Below are 20,656 nucleotides of genomic sequence, written 5' to 3'. Positions count from 1 at the left end.
AGTGAATTTCCAAGGACTCAGTACAATAGAAGGTTTTGGAGCACCTGGGAGGGATGGGGGAAACTGGGTCAGATTGTGGACTGTACAGAGTTGGATGTGTATTAGAATCTGGGGGATTCAAATTTGGGTGGTGACGGCTGGGCACGGTTGCTCACGCCTGTAATCTCAGCACTTTCGGAGGCCAAGGCGGGCGGATCACCTGAGGTTAGGAGTTCCAGACCAGCTTGCCCAACATGTCGAAATCCTGTCTCTACTAAAGATATAAAAAATTAGCTGGGCGTGGTGGCAGGCACCTGTAATCCCAGCTACTTGGGAGGCTGAGGCAGGAGAATCACTTGAACCCGGGAGGCAGAGGTTGCAGTGAGCCGAGATTGTGCCACTGCACTCCAGCCTGGGCAAGAAGAATGAAACTCCGTCTCAAAAAAAAAAAAAAAAAAAGGATTTGGGTGGTGACTGAGGACTATGGTAAATAGAGATTAGTGTTGATTATGTTTTATTTTTATTCTTTTGGATAGTTAAAAAAATGTTTGTTCAAAGTATAACTTAAGTACAGTAACATTCACCCTTTTTTTTGTCTCTTGTTGCCCAAGCTGGAGTGAAATGGCACCATTCAGCTCACTGCAACCTCCGCCTTCCGGGTTCAAGCGATTCTCCTGCCTTTGCCTCCTGAATAGCTGGGACTACAGGCTTGCACCAACATGCCTGGCTAATTTTTTGTAATTTTAGGAGAAACGGGGTTTCACCATGTTAGCCAGGCTGGTCTCGAACTCCTGACCTCAGTTGGTCCGCCTGCCTTGGCCTCCAAAGTGGTGGGATTACAGGTGTGAGTCACTGAGCCCGGCCAACATTCACCCTTTTAGTGCACAGTTAGACTTAGTTTTGACAAAAGCATACAATTGTGTAGTCATCACCACAATCAAGATTTAGTTCCATCATTCCAAAAGCTTCCGAGTGTCACCATGTGGTTAACTGCCCTCCACATCCCAGTCCCTGGCAACCACCAATCTGTGTTCTGCAGCAATAGTTTTGCCTTTTCCAGAATGTTATATACACAGTTTGTAACCTTTTGAGTCAGGGCATTGCTTGTATCAGTTCATGGTGTTGCTTGTATCAGTAGTTTATTCCTTTTTATTGCTGAGTAGTATCCTGTTACGTGGACGTACCACTGTTTATCCATTCACCAGTGGAAGGACATTTGAATTGTTTCTTTTGTTTTTGTTTTGAGGACAAATAAAGCCCCTGTAAACATTTGCATACAGATTTTTGTGGGAACACAAGTTTTCATTTCACTTGGGTAAATACTTAGAAATGGGATTGCTATTGTAAAGTAAGCAAATGTCAAGCTTCATGAGATACTGCTGAACTGTTTTGCATAGTGACTGAGTTCATTTCTTTTCAACATTCATTAAGGAGTCACCATGTGCCAGGAGCATAGAGTTGAGTAGTTGTTAGAGAATGTGGCCTCCAAATCTGAAATACTGGCTATCTGGCCCTTTACAGAAAAAGTTTGTTGACCCTTGTCATAAGACTATGGCCCATAAGAGCTCATGGCCTGATTATACTAATTTTATAAGCAATTTCACGGAGTCCTCTGAGGCCAATAATCAACAGCACAGTTATTTTATAGAATTGTATTGTTTAACTAGGAAATATAAAAACCTTGCTCTTGAAAGAGAAATAAAGATTTTAAAAAATTACTGGGAGGTATCTTGTTATTGAATGCTACATCCAAACTATGCAAGTTTTTATTTTTCCACAATCATTGAAAATTGAGCTTGATATGGCCGGGCGCGGCGACTCACGCCTGTAATCCCAACACTTTGGGAGTCCGAGGCGGGTGGATCACAAGGTCAGGAGTTTGAGACCAGCCTTACCAACATGGTGAACCCGTCTCTACTAAAAATACAAAAAAATTAGCCAGGCGTGGTGGTGCGCGCCTGTAATCTCAGCTACTCAGGAGGCTGAGGCAGGAGAATTGCTTGAACCCAGAAGGCAGAGGTTGCAGTGAGCCGAGATCGCGCCATTGCACTCCAGTCTGGGCGACAGAGGGAGACTCCCATCTCAAAAAACAAAACAAAACAAAACAAAATTGAGCTTGATATCTAAAAGGGTAAGGATGTTTACTCAAGTCATTGTATTTTCACACACTGCTGCACACATCACATAATTTGTCCCAAGAGTACAGCCAACAACAGTTTTGATATTTTAGCAGGATGGGAAGGGACGTCTTCACCCTCCTAGGAGATTTGTCGATTGCACGCGCAACGTTATGCGCATGCGCGGTCAGTCAACGGTCCGTTGGTGCCGCGAGTGCGCAGGCGCGTCGTTCCGGCGCCGGCTTTGGCGGAGGGGTGGGACTTGCACCGGCGTCTCTTCTTCTAACTGCAGTTTGTGGCAGCGCCATTTTGAATGTGCAGTTGCAGCGGGCGTGAGTTGGGGGAGGACGGGTTGCCGACTCGCCTACCTAGCGGTCTCTTGATTGTCGATATTTTGTTGGCATAGGTTTATGTAGAGACGTATACATATATATAGACACACTGTCTATAAATCTAGGCCTGTATCCGGTGTCCGAGGCGAACTCAGTAAGATGATGTTAAGAGGAAACCTGAAGCAAGTGCGCATTGAGAAAAACCCGGCCCGCCTTCGCGCTCTGGAGTCCGCGGTGGGCGAGAGCGAGCCGGCGGCCGCGGCAGCCATGGCGCTCGCTCTTGCCGGGGAGCCGGCACCGCCCGCGCCCGCGCCTCCGGAGGACCACCCGGACGAGGAGATGGGGTTCACTATCGACATCAAGAGTTTCCTCAAGCCGGGCGAGAAGACGTACACGCAGCGCTGCCGCCTCTTCGTGGGAAATCTGCCCACCGACATCACGGAGGAGGACTTCAAGAGGCTCTTCGAACGCTATGGCGAGCCCAGCGAAGTCTTCATCAACCGGGACCGTGGCTTCGGCTTCATCCGCTTGGTGAGTGTCAGGCCGCCCGCGCGAGGGAACAAAAGGACTGTCGGGGTGGCCGCGGGGTCGTGGGGCTGAGGCCAGCCTCGTCCTAGGACGCTGTCTCAACCTATGGCAACCGTGGCGCCGCTCGGCCTCATCGATTCCTCTGTGCGGGGTTGGCCGCTTCCCCAGCTCGGCGCCTTTGGTTTCGAGTTCGCGGTCCCGGGATTTCCTGCGCTCACAGTGGCCGCCGTTTTCTGCCGTGCGCCGATCGTGCTTTGCGGTGGCTGCAGGCCTGCTGCCCTGCGCTGGATCGGGCATGGTGCACCCTGCCCAGGTAGCGAGCGCTCCCGGGTTCCCCGTTGCCCCGGGTACCGAAAGGGTCCGGGGACAGGGGCGGGCAGCGTTTTGGGGTGAGAATTCTTCAAGGCAAAAATCGTGCCATAAAAAACGAATTGGATGTAAATTTGGAAAGGAAGCTTAAGTCGGACCAGACGTATCACTGGTCGTGAGGGTCTATCCAGGAGACTTGCTTCTTAAACAATTATTAACATCCCATCCTTGGCTTCAACCACACCTATATGCGTTTAAGGGTAGACCACTTTATTTCTTTTTAAATTAAATTTATTTATTTTAATAGAAATGGGGTCTCGCTATGTTGCCCAGGCTGGTCTCGAACTCCTGAGCATGAGCGATCCTCCTGCCTTGGCCTGCCACTTTATTTCTCACCTCAGTGCAGCCTGCTATTTACCTTAAACTGCTTAGGTGCCCAAACTCTGTACTCAAGTAACACCGTTTAATCTGCAGTAATGAGAGGGTGTTTAATTGTATGTATCTAATATAGTGTTTTTCTACCAAACATCCTGGAGAGTTTCACGTTTTTATAGGGGGGAGAATAGATGATACACAGTACTACTTCATAAATTACTGATACATATCCCAGTATCAGAGTAATATAGCTTACTCTCTTTTAATCTAAACTTTGAAAAGTTTTCCAATAATTTATGCAAAAATTATGATTCCTTTATATTTTAAAAAAATTTGAACAAGCCTGGCCAACATGGCGAAACTCCATCTCTACTAAAAATACAAAAATTAGCTGGGCGTGGTGGTGCGCGCCTGTAGTCCCAGTTACTTGGGAGGCTGAGGCAGAGGCTGCAGTGAGCTGAGATCACGTCACTGCACTCCAGCCTGGGCGACAGAGCGAGATTCCGTCTCAAAACAAAACAAAAATTGCTAAGGTTTACGCCTTTTTTTTTTTTTTTTTTTTTTTTTGAGACTGGGTCTCGCTCTATCACCCAGGCTAGAGTGCAGTGGCGCGATCTCAGCTCCTGGGCTCAAGAAGTTCTCCCACCTCAGCCTCCCGAGTAGCTGGGACTGGGACTACAGTCACGCATCCCCAAGCCTGCCTAATTTTTGTATTTTTTGTAGAGGCGGTGTTTCGTCATGTTGCCCAGGTTGCTTTCGAATTCCTGGGCTGAAACGATCCTCCCGCCTTGGCCTCCCAAAGTGCTGGGATTACAGGGTGAGCCACTGTGTCCGGCCTGGAACTTTGATTTTCAAAATTGGGTTCTCTGTCTGGACGATACAAAATCTTAATATGTAGAGAAAATTGTAATTACATGGTACGGTATTTTTATTACTTTTTTTCTTTTTTAAAAAATTAATCTTCTAAAACCTTTAAGATAGTGTAATTTTTTTTTTTTTTTGAGACGGAATCTTGCTCTGTCACCACGTTGGAGTGCAGTGGCGGGATCTTGGTTCACTGCAACCTCCACCTCCTGGGTTCAAGCGATTCTCCTGCCTCAGCCTCCGGAGTAGCTGGGACTACAGGCGCATGCAACCACGCCCAGCCAATTTTTGTGTTTTTAGTAGAGACGGGGTTTCACCATGTTGGCCAGGATGGTCTTGACCTATTGACCTCGTGATCCGCCCGCCTTGGCCTCCCAAAGTTCTTGGATTTCAGGGGTGAGCCACGGCGCCCAGCCAAGGGACTGTTTTTTTGAGAGGGAGTCTCACTCTGTCGCCCAGGCGGGAGTGCAGTAGCGCGATCTCGACTCACTGCAACCTCTGCCTCCCTGGTTCAAGCGATTCTCCTGCCTCAGCCTCCTGAGTAGCTGGGACTACAGGTGTGTGCCACCACGCCTGGCTAATTTTTGTATTTTTAGTAGAGACGGGGTTTCATCATGCTGGTCAGGCTGGTCTCAAACTCCTGACCTCGTGATCCGCCTGCCTTGGCCTCCCAAAGTGCTGGGATTACAGGCGTGAGCCACTGTGCCTGGTGAGACTGTATTTTTTAGGGCAAACACTTCAACATGTAAGTGGCTTCAAGAGAAGGGTAAATATTCGCAAACTATTAATAATAATGAAATATGGAAATTTCCTTAAAATTCAGGTTAAATAATCATTACATTTTGAACATTATAAATGCATTTATTTATTTTTTGGACATCAGAGACAGCTCGCCATTTGGTGAAAATTTTTATGTAAAAGTTATCTTTTTTTTTTTTTGAGCTGAGGTCTTGCTGTGTGGCCCAGGCTGGAGTGCAGCGGTGTGATCTCGGCTCACTGCAACCCCCGCCTCCTGGACTAAAGCGATTCTCCTACCTCAGCCTCTGGAGTAGCTGGAATTACAGGCGCCCGCCTTCATGCCCGGCTAATTTTTGTATTTTTAGTAGAGATGGGGTTTCACCATGTTGGCCAGGCTGGTCTCGAACTCCTGACCTCAGGTGATCCACCCGCCTCAGCCTGCCAAAGTGCTGGGATTACAGGTGTACAGGTGTGAGCAACTGTGCCCGGCCTCTTTTTTTTTTTTTTTTTTTTTTAGATGGAGCCTCACTGTCACCCAGGCTGGAGTGCAGTGGCACACTGGGCTCACTGCAGCCTTGCCTCCCCAGGTTCAAGCGATTCTCACTCCTCAGCCTCCTGAATAGCTGGAATTACAGGCATGACACCACCCCGGGCTGATTTTTGTATTTTTAGTAGAGATAGGGTTTCACCATGTTGGCCAGGCTGGTCTTGAACTCCTGACCTCAGGTGATCCACTTGTCTCGGCCTCCCAAAGTGCTGGGATTACAGGCGTGAGCCACCATGCCCAGCATATTATTTTTTAGGGTTTTAAAAATTTACATATAGTAGGCCGGGCGCGGTGGCTCACGCCTATAATCCCAGCACTTTGGGAGGCCGAGGCAGGCGGATCACGAGGTCAGGAGATCGAGACCATCCTGGCTAACACAGTGAAACCTCGTCTCTACTAAAAATACAAAAAATTAGCCGATTGTGGTTGCAGGCACCTGTAGTCCCAGCTACCCGGGAGGCTGAGGCAGGAGAATGGCGTGAACCCAGGAGGCGGAGCTTGCAGTGAGATTGCGCAGCTGCACTCCAGCCTGGGTGACAGAGTGAGACTCCATCTCAAAAAAAAAAAAAAATTTGCATATAGTAAAGGGTACACATTTTAAGTGTACTGGTTGGTGATTTTTGTTTTTTTCTCTTGAGACAGAGTGCCCAGACTAGAGTGCAGTGGCATGATCATGGCTCACTCTAGCCTCCACTTCCTGGGCTGAAGTGATCCTCACACCTCAGCCCCTCAGGTTGCTGGGACCACAGGCACACACCACCACACCCAGCTAATTTTGTTTATTTTTTGTAGAGACAAGGTCTCTCTCATTATGTTGCCCAGGCAGGTCTCAAACTCCTGGGCTTACATGATCCCTCCTCCTCAGCTTCCCAAAGTGTTAGGATGACAAGTGTGAGCCACCATGCCTGGCCACTGGTTTGTGAATTTTGACAAATGTATATGTCTGTTTAACTCAAACCCCTATCAAAATATACGTATTATCACCCCATTAAATGTCTTCATATTTCTTCCTATTCTCATTTTATTTTATTTTATTTTTTTGAGATGGAGTCTTGCTCTGTCACCCATGCTGGAGTGCAGTGGTGCGATCGCGGCTCACTGCAAGTTCCGCCTCCCGTGTTCACACCATTCTCCTGCCTCAGCCTCCCCAGCAGCTGGGACTACAGGCGCACACTGCCACGTCCGGCTAATTTTTTTGTATTTTTAGTAGAGACGGGGTTTCACTGTGTTAGCCAGGATGGTCTCAATCTCCTGACCTCGTGATTCTCCTGCCTCGGCCTCCCAAAGTGCTGGGATTACAGGCGTGAGCCACTGTGCCCGGCCCTATTCTCACTTTCAAGACTGTTTCTAAAGTCTACCTCTTAAGAGTTGTTGGATTATATGATGTATTAGGTAAGAAAGTACCCATCTCTTTTTAGGTGTTTATTAAGTGCTTGCTGCTACTACTGTTACTAGTGAGTTAAAAGCAATAAACAAAACGACTGTTTAGAATGCAATTATCCCTCAGTATCTGTGGGGGATTGATTCTAGGACCTCCTCCAGTACTAAAATTCGTAGATGCTCAAATCCTTATACTGTGTAAAAATGGCATTGTTTTTCCATGTTACCCATGCAATCCTCCTGTATACTTTAAATCATCTCTAGATTACTTGTAATACCTAGTACAATGTAAATGCTGTATGAATAGCTGTTATGCTGTATTATTTGGTTTTTTTTTTTTTTTGTCTATTTATTTTTTTGAGACGGAGTCTCGCTCTGTCGCCCAGGCGTGAGTGTAGTGGCACTGTCTCAGCTCACTGCAACCTCTGCCTCACGGGTTCAAGCAATTCTCCTGCCTCAGCCTCCTGAGTAGCTGGGACTACAGGCCCGTGCCACATGCCTGGCTAATTTTCGTTTTTGTTTTTTTTTGTATTTTTAGTAGAGACGGGGTTTCACTATGCTGGCTAGGCTGGTCTCGAACTCCTGACCTCGTGATCTGCCCGCCTCGGCCTCCTAAAGTGCTGGGATTACAGGCATGAGCCACTGCGCCCAGCCTATTTATTTTCTTTTATTTAAATTTTATTTTTTTATTTTAAAGGAATAAAGAAGAGGTCTTGCTATGTTGCCTAGGCTGGTCTTAAAACTCCTGGCCTCAAGGATTCTTCCTGTTTTGGCTTCCCAAAGTGCTGGGATTACAGGTGTGAGCCCCTTACCCTGCCTGTCAATTTTAAATTGTTTCTTTCCCAAATGTTTGCTTTTCTTTCTTTCTTTTTCTTTTTTGTTTTTGTTTTTGTTTGTTTTTTTGGACACAGAGTCTGTCCCTGACACCCAGGCTGGAGTGCAGTGGTGTGATCTTGGCTCACTGCAACCTCTGCCTTCTGGGTTCAAGAGATTCTCCCACCTCAGTCCCCCACGTAGCTGGGACTACAGGCGCTTACCACCATGCCCCGGCTAATTTTTGTATTTTTTGGTAGAGACTGGGTTTTGCCATGTTGGCCAGGAGGCCGGTCTTGAACTCCTGACCTCAAGTGATCTACCTGCATCAGCCTCCCAAAGTGCTGGGATTACAGGTGTGAGCCATTGGGCCTGGCCCCAAATATTTTTGATCCACTTTTGGTTGAATCCATGGATACAGAGGGATGACTATATCTCTAAAAAGGGTAACTTCATTTGTTTTTGTAAAAATAATTCTATAGGTAGATTTTTGCAATAAAGGGCAATAATTTCAAGCTGTCATGAACATTTTAGGGATTGAATAAAGAGCTCTTGTGACCTTAAGACAATTTTCATAAGACAGTATGTTTGTATTCTTCTTACATATACATATAAAGCCTCTTCAGTTGTCCTTGGAGAGTTCCCATAACACAATGAAAAAGACATACTTCTGTTAAATTTACCAGTTCCTTATTTATTGTTTTAGGTGCTGCCCATATTCTACACCAACTTTGAATTCTCCCAGTAGAATGAAGTTCTCTTACCTTGTAGTTTCAGCAATGAGCATATTTTTTAGTTTATAGTAAGTGTATATGTACACTTTATATAATGGCGAGAACTATTATAGCTCGTGAATGTTGCCTTTGGTTCTCTTCATGTAATAGTGAGAAATGTGTAACCCATGCCAGTATTTCAGGAGAAGTCATTAAGAAGACATTGGCTAGGGCAAGATGGCTCACACCTGTAATCTTACACTTTGGGAGGCTAAGGCGAGAGGACTGTTTGAGGCCAGGAGTTCGAGAGACCAGCATGGGCAATATAGTGAGACCCCCCCATCTCTACAGAAAATTAAAAAATTAGCCATGCTTGGTGGCATGCACCCGGAAACCCAGCTACTCGGGAGGCAGGAAGATCCCTTGAGCCCCAAAGTTTGAGGCTGCAGTAAGCTATGATTGTGCCACTGTACTCCAGCCTGGGTACCAGAGTAAGACCCTGTCTCAGACACCTCCCTCCCCTGAAAAAAAAAACCCAAGAACTAACAGTTTTTACATATAAAATTGAAGAGAAATGAAAATAAAAAGAAAAGGTGATTTGTCTGGCTGTAGAGAGGTGGGATGTTTTGTTAAGATATAAAAAACAGGCCGGGTGCGGTGGCTCACGCCTGTAATCCCAGCACTTTGGGAAGCTGAGGTGGGCAAATCTGGAGGTCAGGAGTTCCAGACCAGCCTGGCCAACATGGTGAAACCCCGTCTCTACTAAAAATACAAAAAATTAGCTGGGCGTGGTAGCGGGCACCTGTAATCCCAGCTACTTGGGAAGCCGAGGCAGGAGAATTTCTTGAACCCAGGAGGCAGAGGTTACAGTGAGCCGAGATTACGCCATTGTACTCTAGCCCGGGTGACACTGCCAGATTCTGTCTCAAGAAAAAAAAAAAAAAAACAACAATGAGATAAAAACATAAAGGGGGTATGGAGAATTATTCCTTTGTTGATAGTTTCTAGTCAAGTTATTATTGTTTTTTTATTTTTATTTTTTCCGAGACAGAGTCTTGCTCTGTTCACTAGGCTGGAGTGCAGTAGTGCCATCTCACTGCAACCTCTGCCTCCTAGGTTCAAGAGATCTCTTGCCTCAGCCTCCCAGGTAGTTGGGATTAAGGCACCCGCCACCACGCCCAGCTAATTTTTGTATTTTTAGTAGAGGCGGGATTTCACCCCGTTGGCCAGGCTGGTCTCAAACTCCTGACCTCAGGTGATCCGCCTGCCTCAGCCTCTCAAAGTGCTGGGATTACAGGGGTGAACCACTGTGCCCAGCCTCTAGTCAAGTTGTTAATATGTGTTTTTAATATATGTAGGAGATTTTAAAACTATATTGCTTTGAATATTTAATAGTTGGTAACTGGCCTTATGAAGAGCTAATCTTTAAATGATCACTTTTAACAAAACAATGGAGTTGGGACCTTTTAATTAAAATGTTTAAAATGATCATTGAATAGTTAAAAACCATGTGATACCAAAGTTAAAAGATACAAAATCAAATCGACCCTGTCAGCCATTTGCTAAAGCTACCTAGTTCTCCCTAGAAGCCAAACACTGTTTTGAATTTTTTCTGTTACTGTCATCTTTTAAAAATGTTTTTTCTTCCTAAAAAGGAATCCAGAACCCTGGCTGAAATTGCAAAAGCAGAGCTGGACGGCACCATTCTCAAGAGCAGACCTCTACGGATTCGCTTCGCTACACATGGAGCAGCCTTGACTGTCAAGAACCTTTCTCCAGTTGTTTCCAATGAGCTGCTAGAGCAAGCATTTTCTCAGTTTGGTCCAGTAGAGAAAGCTGTTGTGGTTGTGGATGATCGCGGTAGAGCTACAGGAAAAGGTTTTGTAGAGTTTGCAGCAAAACCTCCTGCACGAAAGGCTCTGGAAAGATGTGGTGATGGGGCATTCTTGCTAACAACGTAAGTTTTAAATATCTTGTCCTTCTTCTATCCAGTTACATATGGGCTTCTCTCTGTTTTGGAATTCTGTCTTTCATTGCAGTTCATACTAGCATATGGTAAGTAGGTGTTGAGTAAATATTCAGTGAATATAAATAAGAAATTTTCGTGTACTGGTAGGAGTCAAGAGTCATGTACTTTCTTCAAACTTCAGAGTTTAAATCTCCGCAGTGTTTTGTATAATGATTTCATTTAACTTAATGAACATATATACAAAGTAAAATCTATAAACTTAAGGTAATCCTTTCAGAAATTGTAATCAGCTTTATTGACACCTAATTTACATTAATAAAAAGCACCTCAGGGGTGCAGTGGCTCAAGCCCCAGACTTTCAGTGTGCGGATCACCTCAGGTCAGGAGTTCATGACCAGCCTGGCCAACATGGCACGAAACCCCATCTCTACTAAAAATACAAAAATTAGCCGGGCGTGGTGGTGCATGCCTGTAGTCCCAGCTACTGGGGAGGCTGAGGCTCAAGAATCACTTGACTCCAGGAGTCGGAGGTTGCAGTGAGCCGAGATCATGCCACTGCACTCCAGCCTGGGTGACAGACTCTGTCTCAAAAAAAAAAACAAAACCTCATCTCTTCTAAAAATACAAAAATTAATTGGGCGTGGTGACACATCCCTGTAATCCCACCTACTCAGGAGGCTGAGGCATGATAATTGCTTGAACCCTGGAGGCAGAGGTTGCAGTGATCCCAGATCATGCCACTCTACTCCAGCCTAGGTGACCGAGTGACCTTGTCTCAAAAAAAATAGTACCTTGGGCCAGGCGCCGTGGCTTATGCCTGTAATCCCAGCACTCTGGGAGGCCCAGGCGGGTAGATTGCCTGAGCTCAGGAGTTCGAGACCAGCCTGGGCAAATGGCGAAACCCTGTCTCTACTAAAAATATGAAGAATTAGCCGGGCTTGGTGCTGCGTGCCTGTAATCCCAGCTACTTGGGAGGGTGAGTCACCAGAATCGGTTGAACCCGGGGGGCGGAGGTTGCAGTGAGTCCAGATTGTGCCACTGCACTCCAGACTGGGCGACAGAGCGAGACTCTGCCTAAAAAACAAAACCAAAAACAACAACAACATAAAAACATCTTGGGGGCAGCGTGGTGGAGTGCACAGTAGTCTCAGCTATTTGCGCTGTAGTCCCAGCTACTCAGGAGGCTGAGATGGGAGGATCACTTGAGCTCAGGAGGTCAAGGTTGCAGTGAGACCCTGTCTCTATTTAAAAAGAAAATTAAAAATAATAATAAAATAATAAAAGACATTCTGTTGTAGAGCTCAATGAGGTGTTTTTTTTGTTTGTTTTTTTTTTTTGGAGACGAGTCTCACTCTGTCGCCCAGGCTGCAGTGCAGTGGCGATCTTGACTCACTGTAACCTCTGCCTCCCAGGTTCAAGCAATTCTCCTTCCTCAGCCACTTGAGCAGCTGGGATTACAGGTGTGCACCACCATGCCTGGCTAATCTTTTGTATTTTTTTCTTTTGAGATGGAGTCTTGCTGGGTTCAAGTGATTCTCCTGCCTCAGCCTCCCGAGTAGTTGGGATTACAAGCGTGAACCACTGTGTCCGGCTAATTTTTATATTTTTAGTAGAGATGGGGTTTCACCATGTTGGGCAGGCTGGTCTGGAACTGCTGACCTCAGGTGATCCACCCACCTTGGCCTCCCAAAGTGCTGGGATTACATGCATGAGCCACCATGCCTGGCCCGTATTTTTGTAGAGACGGGGTTTCACCATGTTGGCCAGGCTGGTCTCGAACTCCTGACCTCAGGTAATCCACCTGCCTGAGCCTCCCAAAGTGCTGGGATTACAGGTGTGAGCCACTTCGCCCGGCTGAGCTCAGTGAGTTTTAACAAACATATGTACTCATGTAACACACTGCCATAATAAAAATACAGAACACTTCTGTTACCCCACAGAAGTTCCCTTGTGCCCTTTTACAGTTATTCTGCACTCTACCTGCCTTAGATAGCTATTTCTTATTTATAAATAAGTTTTGTGTTTTCTAATATTAAGTGAAATCATATAGTATGTATTCTTCTGTGTCTGGCTTCTCTTGCTCAGCATATGTTTACGAGATTTCATTCATATCTTTGTGTGTATAGTATTTTGTTCCTTTTTATGGCTGAGTCATATTCCATGGTATGGACATAACTATGTTTTGTCCGTGACATATGGATGGATATTTGAGTTGCTTACAACTACTGGCCATTGTGAATAAAGCTACTATGAGTATTTGTTTACAAGGCTTCTTGTGAATATTAGGCTTTCATGTGGCTTAGGTAAATATTTAGGGGTAAATTGCTGTATGTTTAATTGTATAAGAAACTGCCAAGTTCTTTTCTGTGGTGGTTGTATCATTTTACATTCCTACCAGCAATGAGTGAGTGACTTCTAGTTACTCCACATTTTACCCACACTTGGTGTTTTTATTTTTTATTTTTATTATTTTTATTTTATTTTATTATTATTTTTTGAGACGGAGTTTTCGCTCTTGTTGCCCAGGCTGGAGTGCAATGGCGCGATCTCAGCTCACTGCAACGTCTGCCTCCCGGGTTCAAGCGATTCTCCTGGCTCAGCCTCCCAGATAGCTGGGATTACAGGCATGCGCCACCATGCCCAGCTAATTTTGTGTTTTTAGTAAGACGGTTTTTTTTTGAGAGGGAGTCTCGCTCTGTCCCCCAGGCCGGAGTGCAGTGGCGCGATCTCAGCTCACTTCAAGCTCCGCCTCCCGGGTTCACCATTCTCCTGCCTCAGCCTCCCGAGTAGCTGGGACTACAGGCACATGCCGCCACGCCCGGCTAATTTTTTGTATTTTTAGTAGAGACGGGGTTTCACTGTGTTAGCCAGGATGGTCTTGATCTCCTGACCTTGTGATCCACCCGCCTCGGCCTCCCAAAGTGCTGGGATTACAGGCGTGAGCCACTGCGCCCGGCCGTTAGACGGGGTTTCTACGTGTTGGTGAGGGTGGTCTCTAACTCCAGACCTCAGTTTGGCCTCCCAACGTGCTGAGATTACAGGCGTGAGCCACCGCGCACAGCCTATTATTAATTTTTTGTTAATTTGCTTTTTGAGGCAGAGTCTTAATGTGTCACACAGGCTGGAGTGCAGTGGTTCCATGTCGGCTGCTACAACCTCTGCCTCCCGAGTTCAAGTGATTATTGTGCCTCAGCCTCCTGAGTAGCTGGGACTACAGGCATGCACCACTATGCCTGGCTAATTTTTTTTTTTTTTTTTTTTTTGCAGTAGAGACGGGGTTTCGCCATGTTGGCTAGGCTGGTCAGGAACTCCTGGCCTCAAGTGATCCACCTGCTTCGGTTTCCCTAAGTGCTGGGATTACAGGTGTGAGCCACTGTGCCCAGTTGCCACTTGGTGTTTTTAGACTTAGATATTCTAGTTAGTTTAGCGCAATCTCATTGTGATTTAAATTTTATTTTCCTGATGACTAATGATGAGCATCTTTGCATGTGCTTTTTGGCCAATTATATATCTTTCCTGAAATATCTAAAATTTTTTGTCCATTTTTTTAGATGTCCCCCTTATTCATTTTTTTTTTCTTTTCTTTTATTTGAGACAGAGTCTTGCTCTGTTGCCCAGGCTGGAGTGCAGTGGCGTGATCTCGGCTCACTGCAAGCTCCGCCTCCCGGGTTCATGCCATTCTCCTGCCTCAGCCTCCTGAGTAGCTGAGACTACAGGCGCCAGCCACCATGTCCGGCTAATTTTTTTTGTATTTTTAGTAGAGACGGGGTTTCACATGTTAGCCAGGATGGTCTCGATATCCTGACCTTGTGATCCGCCTGCCTCAGCCTCCCAAAGTGCTGGGATTACAGGCGTGAGCCACCACGCCCAGCCCCTGCTTGTTATTTTTAATTGGGCAGATTGTCTTCTTACTGAATTATGAAATCTAGATATGTCTGTATTATAAATCTTCCTGCCAGTCTGTGGCTTGTTTTTAAATTTTCTTTTATTTTTATTTATTTATTTTTTTGCGGGGGGGACACGGTCTTGCTCTGTCACTCAGGCCAAAGTGCAGTGGAGTGATCTCGGCTCACTGCAGCCTTGACCTTCTGGGCTCAAATGATTCTCCTTCCTCAGCCTGCTGAGTAGCTAGGACTACAGGCATGTGCCACCACGCCTGGCTAATTTTTTGATTTTTTTTTAAAGTAGATATGAGGTCTTGCTATGTCACCCAGGCTGGTCCCTAACTCCTGAGCTTAAACTATCCTCCTGTCTTGGCCTCCCAAAGTGCTGGAATTACAGGTGTGAGCCATTGCATATGTAAAGTTTTTTAACTTTAACAGTGACCCTCAAAGAGCAGATGTTTTTATATTTTATGAAGTCCAAATTTCATCAATTTTTTTCTTGTATGGTTTGTTCTTTTTGTGTCCTTGTATGATCTTTGCTTAAGATTGCAGAGCTTTTCTCATGTTTTCTTGAGAAATTTTATAGCTTTTACATTTATACATTTTGAGTGTGACGTAAAAATCCTTGTTACCGTGCAGGTCTCCAGTTGTTCCAGCACCATTAATTGAAAAAATTTATGATTTCCCCTTTGTTACCAGGAAAAAAAAAAATCTGTACTTTTTTGTTTCATTGACCAGTTTGTCAGTTCCAAAATTGTACTTGCTTAATTACCATATTTACCCTAAGCTTTGAAATCCGGTAGTATAATCATCCAATTTTATTTTTTCAAAAATTTTTTTGGCTATTTAGGTTCTTTGTATTTGCTTATTGTATGGTGCTGTCAGCTACTGGTTGGGATCATTCAGATGTTTTAGGGTTTAGGGAATTTAGGGTTTAGGTAATTGATCCCTGAAATTTAAAAAATTTTGTTTCCTGGCTCTATGGAGCTTAGTTGCTGATTTGTAAGCATTTTAAAACTTATTTTTGACTATTAAGCATTGATACTAAAACTGAAATTCGTGCTATATCTGCTGTTTTACAACACAATCTTGTCAGAGATTGTGCTCTTATTCTCTTTCCTTAGAGAATGCTCTTTCTTCAGATTGTCATAGATCTTGCTTTTCCATTTTATTTTTATTTTTTAATTTTTTATTTTTTATTTTTTTTCGTATTTTTAATAGAGCTGGGGTTTCACCATGTTGGCTAGGCTGGTCTTGAACTCTTGGCCTTAGGTGATCTGCCTGCCTCAGCCTCCTAGAGTGCTGGGATTACAGACATGAGCCACTACTCCAGGCCTACTTTTTGTATTTTTTGTAGAGGTGGATTTTGTCATTTTGTCCAGGCTAGTCTTCAACTCCTGAGCTCAAGCAATCCGCCTGTCTCAGCTGGCCTCAGCCTCCCAGAGTGCTGGGATTACAAGTGTGTGAGCCATTGTTCTTGTCCTTTTTTTTTTTCTTTTTTTTTCCTCGAGGCAATGTCTCAGTGTGCCTCCCAGGCTGGAGCGCAGTGGCATTATCACAGCTCATTGCAGCCTCAACCTGCTAGGCTCAAGTCATCCTCCCACCTCAGGCTCCCAAGTTGCTGGGACTATAGGCATGCACCACCACACCCAGTTAACTAACGATTTCTTATTGATAGCTTTTTTTTGGAGATAAGGTCTTACTCTCACCCAGGCTGAATGCGATCATAGGTCACTATGCCCTCAGCCTCCTCAGGCTCACATGATCCTCCCACCTCAGCCTTCCGAGTAGCTGGGACCACAGGCATGTGCCACCACACTTGGCTAATTTTTTTACTTTTTGTATTTTCGCCATGTGGCCCAGGCTGGCCTTGAACTCTTGGGCTCAAGTGATCTGCTCGTTTTGGCCTCCCAAAGTGCTAGGATTACAGACACAAGCCACCGCTCTTGGCTGGTAGGATTGATTGATTGATTGATAGATTGATTTGAGACAGGGTCTCTGTCACTCAGGGTGCAGTTCTGTGGCATGTTCTTGGCTCACTGCAACCTCTGCCTCTCGGATTCAAGCGATTCATGTGCCTCAGCTGCCTGAATAGCTGGGATTACAGATGTTCACCACCACACCTGGCTAATTTTTGTATTTTTAGTAGAGACGGGGTTTCACTATGTTGACCAGGCTGGTCTCGAACTCCTGACCATAAGTCATCCGCCTGCCTCAGCCTCCCAAAGTCCTGGGATTACGGGCGTGAGCCACTGCGCCCAGCTGCAGGCTTGCTTTTTAAAACTCTTTTCTGCACACTTTTCCTGTGCAGAAGAGTACAAAAATAATTTTGTACTTTTCCTATTTTATATTTATATTTGAAAGGGATTACTTTTTCCAACATTTTATTTGCTTTATCATATCTTTCCATTAAATGAGATTACTTTTAGACAAAAAAAATTCTTTAAGAAAAACATAATATTTCCATTGCCTGTTGAAAATAATGAGTTATCTAGGAAAACCTGCTGATAAGTATAAATTGCTACTTAACTTTTTAGGAAAGCAACATTAACCCTTGATATAATATCAGTGCTAATTGGATCCAGTTTTAGTTTTTTGCTTTCTTTTTTTTGTAAAGATTGATATTTCTTTATTTGTTATTTGTAGTTATTTGTAAAGACTGATACTTCCTTATTTCTTAGAGGTCTTCAAAAGAACAAAAAGAAAAATTTAAAAAATTAAAACAAGCTGAGTGTAGTAGTAGGCACCTGTAGTCCCAGCTACTCTGAAGGCTGAGGTTTGCTTGAGCCCAGGAGTTCGAGACTAGCCTGAGCAACGTCGTGAGACCCCTGTCTCTCAAAAAAAAAAAAAAAAAAAATTAGATCCCTTTTCTTAAAATTACCACATGGATCCATTGTGTCATTTTGTAAATCTAAGATATCATTATCGGATCCTAGTGATTTTATTTTTTCTCCATCATAAAATATTTTATTAATATTGTCATCCTGGTAATTATTATTATTATTATTATTTTTGAGATGGGCTCTCATTCTGTCACCCAGGGTGGAGTGCATGGCATGATCTTGGCTCACTGCAACCTCTACCTTCTGGGTTCAAGTGATTCCTGTGCCTCAACCTCCTGAGTAGCTGCGATTACAGGTGCGCACCACCACACCCAGCTAACTTTTGAATTTTTACTAGAGACAGGGTTTCACCATGTTTGTCGTGGCTGCATCCTGATAATTATTTTATCATTACTATTCAACTATTCTCAACCATGCTTATAAATATGCAACTGAGCTAAAATGAAAAACCATCACAAAATGGTACATGTCTATAAGGGTGATTCAGTGCAGAAATAAATTGTCATCATCATTACACATTCTTCGTTTTAAAAATTATGTGTAGCTTGGGCAACATGGCAAAACCCTATCTCTACAAAAAAAAAAAAAAAAATTAGCTAAGCATGGTGGTGCACACTTGTAGTCCCAGGTACGTGGGAGGCTGAGGTGGGAGGATCACTTGAGCCTTGCAGGTCGAGGCTGCAATGAGCAGTGATCATGCCACTGCATGGCAGCCTGGGCAACAGAACAAGACCCTGTCTCAAAAAAAAGAAATTACATGTGCAAAATATTGCATTATCTTTTAAGCCACCTTTTTTTTTTTTTTTTTTTTTTTTTAAGGCAAGTTCTGCTCTTACCCAGGTTGGAGTGCAGTGGCACGATCATAGCTCATTGTAACCTGGAATTCCTGGCCTCAAATGATCCTCCCACTTCAGTCTGCCAGAGTGCTGGGATTACAGGCACAAGCCACCTTGCCCAGCCCTTAAGTCACCATGTTTTTTTTAGTACTGTATATTCTACCTTGTTTCCACAGTTCTAAGAAAAGATCAGCCACAATGAGGAAAGATCAGTCACAAATACGTAGTTGATGTTATATATAATTACAGAAAACATGAAAACCCCAGATGTATACCAGTTGGTATGGTTAAAAAAATTATTGTGCATGCATGCAGTGCGTAAAATGGTGCCATTTTACATTGAGTACATTGGATATCTGAAAAAAAGCATGTATAGGTAATTCACTTTATGTAAACTTATGCATATATCCAACAGAAAGGCAAGTCTTAAGTGGTTTTCACAAAAATGTGATCAGAGCTCCTCTCCATATGTTAGAATTTCGGGGGCCTTGTTTCTTCTGCAAAACTTGCTATTTAAGTTTTTTCACAATGAAACATTTTTCAAGTTTTTTTGTAAATAAATTAACACTTTAAATTTTAGTATTTTCAAGCCTGAAAGAACACTGAAATACTTTTTCTCTCTCTTACTCCCTGAAAAAACCTTCAGTTTCTTTTTTTCCGAGACAGGGTTTCAGTCTGCTGCCCAGGCTGGAGTGCAGTGGTGTGATCTCTGCTCACTGCAACTTCCACCTCCTGGATTCAAGCAATTCTCGTTCCTCAGTCTCCTGAGTAGTTGGGACCACAGCCGCTGCCCGGCCACCATGCCCGGCCAATTTTTTGTATTAGTAGAGATGGGGTTTTACCATGTTGGCCAGGCTGGTCTCAAACTCCTAACTTCAGGTGATACACTTGCCTTGGCCTCCCAAGGCGTTGAGATTACCAACGTGAGCCACCACGCCTGGCCGACTTCACTTTCATTTAATGAACTCTCTTTACCAAGAACTGTGCTAAGTGCCCTACCTTTCTTCTTTCGTTATCATAACAACCCTATGATGCACTGATATCCCATTTTACCGATGAGAAAACTTCAGAGAAAACTTCAGCTAGCGCAGGAACCTCCTAGCCAAAGGCTATGCAGCTCATAACCTGCTCTAAACCCCAAGGCCTCAGTCCCGAAGCCTCTCTCTCTCAGTCCTTCAAGTTTATAACCAAACTAATGATTGACTTGGTGGTAAAATGGGGAGAAAAACAAAAACCCAAGCAGTAACTTCAGATTTAACATTATGGTTGAACACTTTGATTTGTTTCTTTTTGATCTGTTTTGTACTTATTATATACTTATATTTGCAAAAAGAGTAACCTGGACAGACGTAGTCACTCATGCCTATAATCCCAGCACTTTGGGAATCTGAAGCCAGAGGATATCTTGAGCCCAGGAGGTTGAGGCTGCAGTGAGCTGTGATCGCCCCACTGCACTCCAGCCTGGACAACAGAGTGAGACACTGTCTCAAGAAAAAAGAATAAATTTAGTTATAATACCTATGGTAAACAGAATTTAAGTTGAGTTTTTTTTTTTTTGGAAACGGTTTTGCTCTTGTTGCCTAGGCTAGAGTGCAATGACGCAGTCTCAGCTCACTGCAACCTCTGCTTCCTGGGTTCAAGTGATTATCCTGCCTCAGCCTCCCAAGTAGCTGGGACTACAGGCATGTACCACCATACCCAGCTAATTTTTTGTATTTAGTAGAGACGGGGTTTCACCATGTTGGTCAGGCTGGTCTCAAACTCCTGAGTGATCCACCTGCCTTGGCCTCCCAAAGTGCTGGGATTACAGCTGTGAGCCACCGTGCCCGGCCTTAGGTTGAGTTTTACAAATTTTCGTTATATCTAAAGATGAAAGTGAAATAAACAAGATGAGTCAGAAAATGGACAAAGGGAGCTTCTATAGGGAGTGGTGTATGTACAATGAAACCATAGATAGAAACACATTTTAGCATGTGTTCCAATAAATAAAAATAAGACACAGTCCCTTAAGTAATTCCCTTGTACACAATACATACCCATGTTCCTTGGTCTTTTTATGTTGTGTAATTAGATGAATGTGGTTGTGATTGATCTTTTTTTTTGAGACGGAGTCTCGTTGTATCACCCTGGCTGGAGTGCAATGGCACGATCTCGGCTCACTGCAACCTCTGCCTCCCAGGTTCCAGCGATTCTACTGCCTCAGCCTCCCGAGTAGCTGGGACTACAGGCGTGTGCCACCACGCCTGGCTAACTTTTGTATTTTTTTTAGTAGAGATGGCATTTCACTATATTGGCCAGACTGGTCTCAAACTCCTGACCTCGTGATCCACGCACCTCGGCCTCCCAAAGTGCTGGGGTTACAGGCGTGAGTCACCACGCCCAGCCTGATTGATCTTTGCTCACTGGTTTATGTCTCTTCAGAAGTGGAA

The 20,656-nt window shown here is 44.4% G+C and overlaps 1 protein-coding gene across 16 annotated transcripts in view; it reads left to right on the top strand.

Annotated features, from left to right (window-relative positions):
• The first annotated feature begins 1,227 nt into the window (after window positions 1-1,227).
• PSPC1 (paraspeckle component 1) overlaps window positions 1,228-20,656 on the top strand; it is a 106,577-nt gene continuing 87,148 nt past the window's right edge. For 12 of the 16 annotated variants that reach the window (XR_008954733.2, XR_010109660.1, XR_010109658.1 and 9 more), the window contains exons 1-2: window positions 2,320-2,959; window positions 10,351-10,652. Coding sequence is in view for 6 of the 16 variants with exons in the window: in XM_055097134.2 (XP_054953109.1) it covers window positions 2,588-2,959; window positions 10,351-10,652 (674 nt within the window). In the remaining 10 variants the exon portion in view is untranslated. Of the gene's footprint in view, window positions 2,960-10,350; window positions 10,653-20,656 lie in introns of all 16 variants that reach the window. The other 4 variants (XR_609668.5, XR_609667.3, XR_010109659.1 and 1 more) reach the window with 3 other exon arrangements.

The sequence above is a fragment of the Pan paniscus genome, chromosome 14 (genome assembly GCF_029289425.2).
Source record: "Pan paniscus chromosome 14, NHGRI_mPanPan1-v2.0_pri, whole genome shotgun sequence".
In the NCBI taxonomy this organism is placed as follows: Eukaryota; Metazoa; Chordata; class Mammalia; order Primates; family Hominidae; genus Pan; species Pan paniscus.
The sequence above is the reverse complement of the archived record's forward strand: the minus strand, read 5'-3'. Positions and strand labels throughout refer to the sequence as shown.